The 14,123-nt window shown below is 33.5% G+C and overlaps 1 protein-coding gene across 1 annotated transcript in view; it reads right to left on the bottom strand.

The window, feature by feature from the left end:
• Chd1 (chromodomain helicase DNA binding protein 1) overlaps positions 1-14,123 on the bottom strand; it is an 81,843-nt gene that overhangs the window by 16,081 nt on the left and 51,639 nt on the right. The window contains exons 24-30 of the mRNA XM_004625420.3: positions 6,970-7,130; positions 5,522-5,563; positions 4,288-4,418; positions 3,409-3,547; positions 3,138-3,288; positions 1,441-1,563; positions 557-685 (exon numbers count right to left, since the gene is read on the bottom strand). Of these exons, the coding sequence (XP_004625477.1) occupies positions 557-685; positions 1,441-1,563; positions 3,138-3,288; positions 3,409-3,547; positions 4,288-4,418; positions 5,522-5,563; positions 6,970-7,130 (876 nt within the window). The remainder of the gene's footprint in view (positions 1-556; positions 686-1,440; positions 1,564-3,137; positions 3,289-3,408; positions 3,548-4,287; positions 4,419-5,521; positions 5,564-6,969; positions 7,131-14,123) is intronic.

Here is a 14,123-nt window from a genome sequence, read left to right as displayed (position 1 = left end):
TTTCCTTTTAAATTTCTCTTTTATTTTTTTCTTTTGCTTCCCTGTTTCCTTCTGGTTCCTTCTTTATACAAACATCCGGTTCAGGTTTTTCTGTCTCTTTCTGTTTTACACTTTTCATTTGGGTGATTCACAGAAGTGAAAGTGTAAGTATAGCCAATGTATTACTAACTGCATTTTTGACAAAACTAAATTTTTTTTGCCTGATTATGGACTGCAGGTATGTGGATTTTGAAAAAGATGATGAAGAATTATAATACAAGCAGTGTTTACTTTCCTATAAACTAAGTAAGTCAAGCCAGTTCTACTCAATTTCATAATAAAATTCAAGGAGACAGAAGCTTAATTGGCAAATGTTTGAAAAGGAAGGACCATTTCTCTATGTTTCTAAGATAACATATATAGGCAGAATTCTGTTCTATAAATGAGACTACCTTGTGAAACACAAGCACAAAAACAGAAAGAAAATCAAGTACATAAATGTAAGACTCTATCTTATTGCAAAAATGCTCAATTTCCTTTTACAGAAAAGGTTACTCCTCTAAAAATGCATTCTTACCTTCTCATCATCTTCATCAGACTTCTCTGAAGGCAGGGGAGAAGAATCACTCTTTATCTCTTCTTTCACTTTTATGGACTTCATTGCTTTATTTTTCTTAACTCTTCCTTTTCTTCTCTTTAAGCCACCCTAAAAATAATTATTTTAATTAACTTCACAAGTTTCACTATAAAAAACTTGAATACTAAATCTACAAGGTAAGTTAAATATTCCTACCACACTAAGTAATAAACTACATTAATCTTAGTTAATATAGGTAACATAATATAATGAATCAAATATAATACTGTCATTACTGAATACTTCCCAACTGTAAACTAGTACTTTAAAATGAGAATGATAGAAACAGAAACATATTTTTTCCACTCCCTCCAATTATCACTTCCAGTTACAGTCAATGGCATCAAAAATAGCCTTAAACATGATTTATAATGTCAGAAAAGAAGATACTGACACTGTGGCTATAATTAAATTCTAACAGCTTTAAAAATTTCCTGAAGATATCCAATCACTTGCTTCTGCTATCTTTTTCCACTATGTAGTATCTCCTGATAAAAAAACTCAGTGACATTTGACATGATTCCTTAAACTCTAATGTCTTCATATGAAACAATATGCAGGCTTAACTTCTTGAAAAGTGCTCACTCTGTAATCAAGTTTTCTGTCTCCAAACACTAGAAAAAGCAAGATCGCACTCCTGAAATATGGGACTAGGTTTGAAATACATAGTGAGGTAGTTTGAGGCAAGATATTACCATAATCAAATTAAATTACTAAATTATAGGAAAAAACACTTCTAGGCTATATTAATTATAGATGTCCATCTAGCTTGGTCACTGATTTGGAAAAGTAAACTACTCTTAGGCATTCAAATTACAACTTACTGCACCAGAAAGTCTCAGAGCTTCCTTTTTTGCAAGATCTCTACTAAGTAACTTGATGAGGTAGTCTGCACGTGTCTGCAATTGTTTTGCTTGTGGCTTTTTATCAGGATCATCTGGAAGAATCTAGAAAAGAAATTTTTAATTTTTCAAGTTGTCTTTAATAAATAACATTAAAAAACTTATTGGCAAAAAAGTACTTAACCATTTTAAGAAATATATATCTCACTGACAAGTTACTTAATTCTTAATGAATAGCTGTTATGGCTTGTGTGTATCTGTCCCCCCAAAGCCTCATGTAATCACTGGGGCACAGTTCTACAGTTTGTGATTAATTCGTGATCCAAGGCTAGAATTATGGGTCTGAGTACTGCTGAGATTATGGGTGTGAGTCCTACACCCAGCCTGGGACAGACAGCCTGAATGCAACTTAAGGGAGACAACTTCCTCTCTGTAGCCACTGTTCCCACTGCTCCTGCCCTGTTTCGCTGCCTTCCGCTGCCATGAACTGCTGCCCTCTGCCATGTCCAAGTCTGCCTTGGAGCCAGCTGAGTATGGACTGAACCATCCAGTAACTGTGATTAAATAAACCTTTCCTTACTTCATTTTGAGTGTGGGTTATTTTTTCCAGCAATGAGAGAAGAGTAACGGAGACAATAGCTCAACACAAAGTATCTTTTTATAACTATACTACCAAGATCCAAATTTCTTTAGAATGTATGCCTCAAAAAGAATATGAGATTACAGATTTATTCCAAATACAGGAAAGTATATTTAACATCTAGTGTTATTAACTATTCAGAGTATTTTCCGATTCCTTTTCTCAGTAACAGTTTATGTAAGTATAATATATTTAAAATATTTTTAGGATACAGAGTATTATCCATTTAGAAGATAACCAAAAGTACATATCATGAGCAAACTTTTATAGTGGAAATTTAGACTATTAAAATTTTGCTGTATTTTAAGAGATGAAAAAGCACCAATAATGGGGCTGGAGAGATGGCTCAGTGGTCTAAAGCACCTACTTAGAACAAGCTTAGCAAAGCATCAGGGACCGCGGTTCGATCCCCCAGCACCACATGCCAGCCAGCCCCGCCCCCTGGTGGACTGAGCTGGCCACACACACACACCACTCACTCTCTCTCTCTCTCTCTCTCTCTCTCTCTCTCTCTCTCTCTCTAATAAATAAATAAATAAATAAATAAATAAATAAATAAAATAAAATAAAATAAAAAAAAGCACCAATAGTTAAGGTTCCAATTTGTTTGAAGAGGTAAGAGACAAAATTAAGAAATATTTGCTGTATTTTCTATTTTATGGGGAAAAAAATACTTTAACTAGCACATCACAATCAATCATCAAAGATCCTAACATTTTCAAGAAATTATGGAAGATTTTAAGGATTTTTATTTTAAAATAATAGTTGATAAAAGGTTTAATGCAATCTGAAGAAAAGTACACACATGACAACAAAAACACAATTTCAAAGGTAAATCAAAATCTCAGAGATCACTAATTTATTATATTCAATCCTTTGATGAAAACCAATTTCTACTAAAAAAGCCAGGAATATGCAGCTCAGCAGAATCTTGATTTCCTTATTACCACCTGAATTCATTTCCAAAATAATTTAAAAAATAAAAACTAGTAAATCAACCCCAAAATTAATGGCCAACAGAGTCAAGAAACATAGGTACCTTATGTGTTAGACTGAGGTCTGGATCCATTTTAATCATTTCCCAGCTTCCATATCCATATTCATAAATACCAATTAATAAGTTGGAATCATCTTCTTTGCCCCAGTCTATATCAAAATGAGCTGGTTTTGTGTAACACGGGATTGTATACCTAGCAATCAGATTAATAATTACTGTGAAGTTCATGATCATCTAGTGAAAAATTTTGAAAAACACAAGTCATTAAAAACTTTGAATTAAAATACAACCAAAATGTTATAAAGTAACTTACTGTTTTCTTTCTTCTGGGTCTGAAGGAATGGATTTATGCAAAGGTATTAATTCTTCTTCATGGGAAATGACTAGCTTGGCATTCACTTGTACTCCTGATATTCGGAATGTTGGCCCCTTTACTTTCCCTAGTCTACCACCTTAATTTTTCAAAGAAAAAAGCATACAAAAAAAAAAACACTTAAAACACAATTCCACAAAAAATATGACATTATTAAAGAAGTTGCTGACAAACCTGAAACTTCACTGTATAAACATTAGTCATTATAATCTAGGCAGACATGGGTTCACATGTCTGCCTTATTTTAAAATAATAGTTGATGAAAGGTTTAATGCAGTCTGAAGAAAAGTACACACATGACAACAAAAATACAATTTCAAAGGTAAATCAAAATCTCAGAGATCACTAATTTATTATATTCAATCCTTTGATGAAAACCAACTTCTACTAAAAAAGCCAGGAATTGCAGCTCAGCAGAATCTTGATATTAATACTGTCAGCCATAAAAGTCCTAGTAGAATTCTTTTAGTACACCTGATTACTAAATCTTACATAAATATGTTTCTTTAGGCAAAATAAACACAAAGAAGTAAATGTGCCCCAAACCATTATCACACATGAATATTGACACTCTTTTCCACCAGTCCATACTAAAAAGACAGTATAACTAAGAGTCATTCCTGACCTTGTATACCAGCCAGAATCTATCACAGACTCTTAATAAGTAATTCTATTGTCTTTAAAAACACAATTTTGTTTTCTATTTCCTATTACTTATTTGTAAGTATCTTTTAAGGCTGAAAGCTTAAAATATAATACTTAACTCACTAAATGCATTCTGAAACTTTTATTTAGTTCTCTTTAAATTACTCCAATTACCTGTTCGTTCTGTTCCTGAAGAACTATCCTTCAAAGCTTTAATGCAACCATTATGCACCAATTCTCCCAGTCGTCTGAGGTCTGTTTCTGACTTATCAACTAATTCAGCATCTCGAGCAATTGCATCTAATCTGTAACAAGACAATTTTCAGGTAAGTATGTTATGTTAATGAAATAGTGATAATGAAGATAAACTGGGTTTCATTGTACTTCAAGATTTAAACATCACTCTACTGCATGACCTATGAATTCTAGTTTACGTAACTGAAATAGCATATATAAAATCTAGGAGAATTTGTCAGGGAAATAATTCACTAACATTCAAAGACCAAAAAAAAAAAAAAAAAAATTCAAAGACTTAGTAAGCTTAAAATGATTTATTACAAAACAAATGGTAGACTGCAAATGTGATGTTTACATAGCACTTCTTAAAACATTTCCATAACTGATTAAATATTAAGAAGCTCAAAAGAAGTGATAAAGATTTATGGGACATATAAATGAAAAGACAAAAATACCACGTTTTAATTACTTTACATGAAATAATGTAATGATTAACAGTTAAAGACAGTTTTCTAGTATCTAAAATTATTTAAGTATTTAATTTTAGACAAGTCAAAACAGATTCTCTTTGAAGAATTAAGAAACTAAGATTTGTGAGAGAAAATTAATTTTAGACTATGCTTTATTTTCAGAAGATCCGCTGGTTAACAAAGAATATTCAAATCCCAAGAGCTGATGACGTTAACTTGAAACTTGAAAACAATCTGTGTTGAGAATTTGATTTTTAACAGTCTGTGTTCTCAAAGGATACAATTAGAGAAAAATGAAGAAAATATCATTAGTTAAGGAAAACAGGTGTGATTAGAAGATTAGGTTAATACCCAGCCCCAATTTTATAAATCAATAAATCAATAAAGAAAAAGATACCAGAAAAAAAAGTTTGGGGACATAGCTCAGCAGCACAGCACCTGCCTTGCAAGCACAAGGTAATGAGTTCAATTCCAGCTACTCCTCTTCACCAAAAAAGAACTAAAGGTTTTATAGATAATTTTAGCGATGAAAATAGTATGAAGAACAGCATAAACAGTGTTTTTTTTTAAAAATCGATCTTATTCTGACTCCTCTAAATTCATTTTATTGATGTCCGTTAAAAGCAAACTGAAGTAGCTAAAATGAATGTTAATACAAATAAAGCTAATAGCGAAATATTTCATGAGAATGATTAATTTACCTTTCCAGAGGGCCACCAAATTTCTTATAGCTCTTGATAAACCTAATAGAAAATAAATATTTGGTTTACATGCATGCTTCATTCTTCATTTAACAAATTCAATACAGAAGAAAACACCTGTTAATGTAAAAATTCTAGCACTGTTACTAACAAAACAACAAATTAGCTATGTTATAAATAACCTGCCAAGACATTAAGCAATACCAAGTAAGACATGTAAAAATCCAGTATGAAGATGCCAATGTTAATAAAGCAATAGAAACTAATTTTATTTTAGAAATTATTACGTTCACAAGCTCCAAAGCTACCACAGAATATCTGTCAATTCAATTACACCTCCTCATATTCCAAGTGCTAACAAAATTTAGCAAACTGTTTCAAGTCAGATATGTGGTATTATGCCAACAACAAAAAATAAAATTTTTACTTCAGAACAAAGCTACTTAAGGCACTGATGGATGAGAAGAAAAAATATCCAGGAAAACAGAAGATGCTTATTCAATTCAAGACAGAATACTGAGAAAATCAGATGGTCATGAAAGTATTCCTTAATAAAGCTAATAATACATTTAGCTTTCCAGTTTGAAAAAATGAGAAAAAGCATCATCAGGTCTATGACTTAAAAGTTATAATGGGGACCTGGGAGATAGGTCGGTAGAATAAGCACTTCCCAAGCAAGCACAAGGGCTTGAGTTCAATCCCTAGTTCCGCAAAAAAAAATAAATAAATAAATAAATAAATAAAAAAAATAGAATGGATTGAAACAAACTCAAAATATAAGTCAACAATCTTGTCACAAATTCCATATGTAAACCTATTATGCAAAGTAAGTTGCTATGACATGCCCCTTAAAATGCGTATAACAGAAATACATTTCAAGGGAAAGCTAAAATTTATCATACATTTCCTATCTGAATTTCTACTTAGTCACATTAGGAACGTTTGTTTCTTTTTTCCTTTAGGTGATGCAAATCCAGGCCTTATGCATGCTAAGGAGATAAACTACCACTCTTCTATATTTCCAGTCCCAGAAAGTCTTTTTATAACAATACTTTCAAAAAGCAGTATCTTCAGTGTTAAAAAATTGGAAAAATATACAATGAAATTATTCCCACAATACTGTTAGAAATCACAAATGCAGTGTTTTTAATAATGTATTTGATAAATACAAATATATCAAAATATACCTTTGTTATCTAGAAGCCATGAAAAATTATGAAATATACTAATAAAACAAAAAATTAGTGGCCTAACTAACAATAAATAACATGTAAACATTATATGTTAAATAATTTTTTTCACTAATATACCCCAAAAGCAGAACCACCTGAATTGTATGCATATACAATTATCCTATATTTGCTTCCTCTAAAACCTTTATCTTAATTTATGAAAGTGAATCTATTTCTATATTATATTTTGGCTAAGAAAACTTTGTATTATCTTACCGCCTAATTTCTGCATCACTAAATCCTTTAATATTTTCCCGAGGGATGGTGCGTGGTCTTCCTCGTTTTTTTGGCCTCTTCCCTTCTGAGACTGAATCACTATCAGACCCAGAGTATCTCCTACTTCTACTGCGCCTCCCTTCACTTCCATTGAAACTAATCTGAAATTTGAAAACAAAATCTTACTCAGATTTTAGAGTAAAGAAGATTTAATTTAAGGACAAAGAAAAGATTATAAAAACTTTAATAAATATTAGACTATATGTCAATACTTAATAAGCAAACGTATTAAACAAACAGAACAGAGAAAAACATTCTGTCAATGACAAAGGATTATACACAGCCTTAATACTTAAATAACTTTGTGTGTGTGTGTGTCTGTGTGTGGTGGTATTACTGGGCTTTAAACCTAGGTGTCTGCATGGAGCTATGTCCCATAGCTCTTTTTTTAGAGACAGGATCTCACTAAGTAACCCAAACTGGGCTCAAACTTGTGATCAACTTACCTAAACCTCCCAGAGGGCTGTGATTATAGGTGTGTGGTACCACACCCAGTTTGAAAGCACATTTATAAAACAACAAAAATATAAGTGGGTTTTTTAAATGAGCAATTAATTGAAAGACAAATACAAAACTATACTACTTTAGTGATTAGTTTTAAAAAATGCAAATTAAAGTAATAAAATAGAACTCTTTTTGTAAATTCTTATCAACTTGACAATGTCAAGCAATAATGGTCAACACTGGTAATGGCACTAAAAAATGGACATTTACGTGTAATTGGTGGTTATTTAGAGTAGGTCAGTGAGTGACCAGGCAGTAACATATCAAAAGTCTTATACATTATTCTACTTGTGCTGCCCTATCACTTTGAAGGACATATCCTACAACTAGAAATGTGAAATTACTGACCAAGTCTTTTACATGATAAAGAAATAAAATGCAAGCTACATGATATTCATTAGAGACCTAACAAATTTAAACAGTGAAATGTTGAAAGCCATTAAAATTTTATTATAGATTTAATAACATTTGTGATATACCAAAGGGAAGAAAACAAGTTCCAAATCAATACAACTTGAATTTCATTTAGTAAGTTACGTGTATTTTTCTAAATGTGATGATATATACTATAATCCTCTAGAAGACAGACTACATCTAACTCTTTTCTATTTTCCTTTTAAATACCTAAGCTCATCAGGCATTTGAAAGAAAAACAATGCTAAACAATCCACTGTATAAACATTCATAGTTTTTTGAAAGTCTGTACAGATTCTAAACCCTTATTATGCTGAAGAATTGTACTTAGTTTGTATGTATTTTAACCTCCTCCTACCCTTCCATAAGATCTAATATAATATGATTCCTATATTACACGAAATAAAACAATTTGAAGTATAGAAAAATAAACACAAGAAATAACATATACAGTAGTATTCTGGTTCACAAACAATTCTTTCTACAATTCTAGCTTATTAGCATAGTACTGCTTATTATTTTTGCTTATTACAGTAAGCATATGCTTGATATATATATATATATATATATATATATATATATATATATATATAGTTACTTTCTGGTCAAAAGCATATTTGGTTCTACTTCTGTAGAAAGTTGGCAGGGGTACTGCTTAATCTAACAACTTACTCTACAAAATTGTAAATTCTTGCAAATACATCAGAGCTAAATCATACAGAATTCTAGTGAGCCAAAAAAGGTATTTACAATGAGAAGACCTGAAGAATGACTCATTATGAAGAGCATAGGTGATAGAAATAAAGTAATAAGGACTTGCCAAATAGCTCAGCAGATTAGAGCACCTGCAAGCAGGTACAGGGGCTGGGGGTTCAATCCCCGGGCCTGTCAGGCCATCCCCACCCCCAGGGTGCACTAAGACAGCAATTGAGACATGGTGTGGTGGCGTGCGTCTGTAATCCCAGCTCTTGGGAGGCTGTAAACAGGCAGATCACTACAAGTCCGATCTACCAGTGAGACCCTGAACACCCTGCAGACCCTGAACACCCTGTAGACCTTTCCCTAAAACACTAAGAAAGAAAGAAAGAAAGAAAGAAAGAAAGAAAGAAAGAAAGAAATAAAGTAAGTAGGTAAAAGTAAGCTACAATTTGCTAAAAGTTGAAAGATAAGAGGAACTTGAGAACATAGGATGCCTGAGAGCTAAAGACATACAGGGTAAACTTGTACGCATTCTCAGACACTTCACAAATCTTCATGAGGTGCTTCTGAGGAAAAGTGGTGATAGTGGGAGATTGGAGAACAGGTTCCTCCAGGATAAGGGTGGTGGTTTCTCTAACACAGGCACAAAAGCCTTTCCAGATCTTTTCGCCTCCTGACCTGAGGTAACGATCACAGGAAGATCCAACATGCTTACAGGAAAAGAAAAACCACAGAACTCTCTCCCCAGAGGCATGGAGCAAGGTAATGGGCAGAGTGAGGTAAGTCTGTCATATACTTCCAGCTCAAACTTCAGACACCAGGGCCAGGGATGTAGCTTAGTGGCATAAGCACCTACTTAGCATGTACAAGGTCCTGCATTTGATCCCTAATACCATAAAAATAAAAAAATTGAGGCCAAAGTTTCAGTAATCAAGACAATCTTATCACCTAAACTGTAAAAGTTAATGCAGAAGATATCAATCATTAGGGTTTTTTTCTTTTGTTGAGGATCCAATAAATGATAGCATTATTTTAAATTTTGTTATTTTGTTCATTTGAATCCTAGAGTTAAGCAAAAAATAAATAAATAAAAGTTCTAATTGTATAAAGGATGTTTTCTGACCATTGCAAAGTTAAAGTAGAAATCATGTGACGATACTTGAAAAACCTTCCAAATATTTGAAAAATTTTTAAGAAGTCTAAGAAACCTACAGATCAAAGACTAAGTCACATAGGAAATTATAAAGGATTCTGAAATGAAAGAAAATGAAAAAAATGTATAGATTTTTTTAACTTGGAAAATTCATACAAAGCAATGCTTAAAGAAAAGTAGCAATAAATGTTTACGCAGAAAACAATTCTATTCACTATAGAAGTTTACATGCTGAGAACTTTTTAAAATTGCAAGTAGAACAGAAAGTAAGGGACAAATCATAAAAGAGCAGAAATACATGAATTAAAAACAGAAAAATGTATGAAACAAAATGGTAGTCATTAGAAAAAAACTGATCAATCTCGCTCTAAAAAAGTCAAGGGAATGTTACCAATGCTAAAAACAAAGAAGGGCATCAAATAAAAATCCTACTACCAGCCAAGGATCAAAAGATATTATAAATTAAGCCCATCAATTCAATTTAAGAGAAAACACATTTCTTAAAAGAAACTATAATATTCACTCGAGAAGAAATGGATACCCTAGGGGCCAGGGATATAGCTCAGTGGTGTAAGCACCTCCCTCGTAAGTGCAAGGTCCTGAGTTCGATCCCTGGTACCGCCAAAAAGGGAAAAAAAAAAAGAAAGAAATGGATACTCTAACTAGTTTTTATGTAAACAGAAACTAAAGTCAGTTAAAAATCTTCCAACAAGGGCTGGTAAGATAGGTCAGTAGACTAAGCACCTGCTTTGGCAAGCGCAGAGACCAGGGTTTGATCCCAGGTCTTGCATGTTGTGTCAGCCCCAGCCCTGCCCCTGGGGTGTGCTGAGCCAGTCCAGGCGTGGTGTGCACACCCGTAATCCCAGCACTGGGAAGGCTGAACACAGGAGGATCACTACGAGTCCGAGCTGCATAGTGATACCCTGTACCAAAATACATAAATGAAAGAAGAAATAAAAATTTAAAAAAACATCTTCCAACAAGCAGGGTGGTGGTGGCAGCAAGGAAAATAGACCATGGAACTACATCTTGCAGCATCATGAGAAACAGTCCCCAGTATACATGTATGGAGCTTCTGCTGGTTCCAGTTCAAACTTTAAAGAACTTAGAAGGACTCTGAGTGGCCTGTGGGATACAGGACAGCTACAATTTGTGGGCCCAGTGCAAGCAGGCATGGAACTTTCCTGGAGCCATTTAAGAATTTTAGGGTGGCCTGGGGATTCTGGGTGATTACTGGGAGCTCAAAACAATGCCAGAATACAGGAGCCAAAGGCAATCTCAATCCTCTAGCCCACCTAGAACAAATCCAAGAGACCAAGACACACAAGAACTTGGAAATCACACACCTGAAATCTCTGAAATAATAGCAACTGAAGTAAACAGTAAGTCCATCATACTACAAAAGAAATAAGATCAGAAATAATCTCTCAGGTTCAAAAAGAAAGGACAACAATCATGAAAGAATTGCTCAGTAAAACTAAAGAAATAGAGTTAGAAAAATAGAGAATAGAAAAATGATGAATGAACAATACAGAGAAGAATAAGAATGCACGAAACAGATTCAAACATATATCCAGGAAATCAAGAATTCCATTGAAAGCTGGCAAAACCAGTTTTTAAGCAAAACTGAAGATAGACTTTCACACCTTGAAGACAGTGTTGCAGCTAATAAACATGAAATAAAATATCTCTTAAAACTAACAAGAAACCAGGAAATAATTCAACAGCTACAAGACCATGCAAAGAAAAATAATATAAGAATAAGATATGAATGAAGCAGCAAGAGACACCACAAATGACATAAAGACTATTTGCAGAAGTATTAGCAGAAAATTTTCCAAACGTAAGAAAAGCAACTGACAAACAGTAGGTGCAGCATATAGAACTCCACACAGCCATAATCACAATAAATCTACACCTAGACACATAATAATCAAGATCTCAGAAATTCAGCAAAAGAATATTAAAACCTGCTAGAGAAAAGAAACAGATCACAATGGAAAGTCCATCAGAATCACAACAGATTTCTCAACACAAACCACCTAGTTAAGAGCCTAGATTGAAGTATTTCAGGTCCTGAAAGAAGAAAATTTCTGACCCAGATTGATGTATCCTGTAAAACCATCTACCAAATTCAATGGCGAAATAAGATCCTTCCATGACAAAGAACTGAAGAAATTCATGACCAAATCAATCTACAAATAGACAGATATTCTAGAAAGAGACAGAAGTGATCACAGCTTCAATCAAGAACAACAGAAAGGAGTCACGAAACAGAGCAAGTAATTAAAAGGAAAAGGTACAAAATCTGTAACAGGAAGATAACATGACAAAGATAAACTGGTATGTACCAGTTATAACTATCAACATAAACACCCTCAATTCACCAATCAAAAGAAACACACTAGTAGAGTGAATTACGAAACAAAATCCAACAATATGCTGCATACAAGTAGTACATTTAACTCAAAAGGAAATTCACAGACTAAAAGTCGAAGGATGGAAAACAATCCTCCATGCCACAGGAAATCAGAAAAAAGCAGGGGTAGCTGTCTTGGTTGCTGACAATATAAACTTCAAACCAAAAATCATCCAAAGATAAAAAGAAGGTCACTACATACTTGTTAAGGGAAAACTGCAAGAAGAAGAGATATCAATAACTATATGCACCCAATATAGGAGCACCATCCTACATAAGATGAATATTAACAGACTTGTTAAAAATCAAGTAAGCAATAATATAATAGTAATGGGGGACTTTAACATGCCACTGTTACAAAGAGATCGATCAACTAGGCAAAAATATCAGAAAAGAAATAACAGAACTAAATCAAACTTGTGAAGAAATTAACTTGGTAGACCTTTACAGAGTGCTTCACTCAGCAGCAACAAAATGTACATTCTTCTCAGCTGCACATGGGACATTCTCCTAAACAGACCACACACTGTTAAGTAAATACTCTCTCACCACAGTGCAATAAAACTGGAATTTATTGACAAAAGAAACAAAATGCCATAAAGACCTGGAAATTAAGTAACTTCCTAAACAACCAGTGGGTCACAGATGAAATTAAAAGAAAAATTAAAAAAATTTACAATCAAACAAAAATGCAAATACAACTTACTGAAACCTGTGGAATGCAATGAAAGCTGTCTTAAGAGGAAAATTTATAGCTGTAAATTCGCACATTAGGAAAATAGAACAAGCCCAAATAAATGATCTTATGCTGCACTTCAAGTCCCTAGAAACAGAGCAAGTCAAACCCAAAGCCCAAAAAAGGCAGAAAATTATAAAGATTAGAGCAGAAATTACTGCATCAGAGACAAAGAAAATAATATAAATAATTAATGAAGCAAAGAGTTGGCTCTTTGAAAGAATAAATAAAACTGATAAACCCCAGGCCACTTAATCAAAAAAGGAAAGAAAAAAAAACAAATTCATGCACTAAAGAATGAAAAGGGTAAATCACTACAGATCCTAAAAAAATTCAGAAGATCATCAATATCTACTTCTAAAATCTTTACTCTCACAGGATGGAAAGCACAGAAGAAATGGACAGTTTCCTACAAGAAGATATACAAACTCTAAATAACCCAATAATGAGAAATGAAATTGAAACTGTAATAATTAAAAAAAAAAAAAACTACCACAAACAAAAGCCCACGTCCTGATAGACTGACACCAGAAATCTACAAGAAATTTAGAGAAGATTTAATGCTGACTATTCTCAAACTCTTCAATGAAAGGGAAGCAACTCTCCCAAACTCATTCCTGAAGGCAGGTATTAATCTCATTCCAAAGCCAGAGAAAGATCCAACTAAAAGTGAGAACTATGGGCCAATCTCTCTAATGAATACAAATGCAAAAATCCTCTGTAAAATACTAGCAAACAGAATGGGGCAAATCATCAAGAAGATGATCATCACCAAGTGAGATTCATCCCAGGAATGCAGGGACAATTCAAAATACACAAATCCATAAATATAATATGCCACATCAATAGAACCAAGAACAGGGATAGGGAGATGGTTCAGTGGAGTAAGTGCTTCCCTGGCATGTGCAATGGCCTGAGTTCAATCCCCGGTTCCGCAACAACAACAAAAAAAAGAACCAAGAACAAAAATCACATGATCATCAGAGAAAGCTTTGGACAAAGTCAAACAGTCATTCATAATAAAAACCCTGCAATGGATAGACCCAGAGCGCAGGTCCGGCATGGAACCCTTCAGCAGAACTCCCTATAAAGAGGCTAGAGGCAAGACCCACCCAGCTGATTCAGGAGCAGAACATCTTGCCAGAGAGACACAAAGGGTTCAACTCTAA

This window comes from Octodon degus, unplaced genomic scaffold, assembly GCF_000260255.1.
Source record: "Octodon degus isolate 3935 unplaced genomic scaffold, OctDeg1.0 scaffold00009, whole genome shotgun sequence".
Classification (NCBI taxonomy): domain Eukaryota; kingdom Metazoa; phylum Chordata; class Mammalia; order Rodentia; family Octodontidae; genus Octodon; species Octodon degus.
The sequence above is the reverse complement of the archived record's forward strand: the minus strand, read 5'-3'. Positions and strand labels throughout refer to the sequence as shown.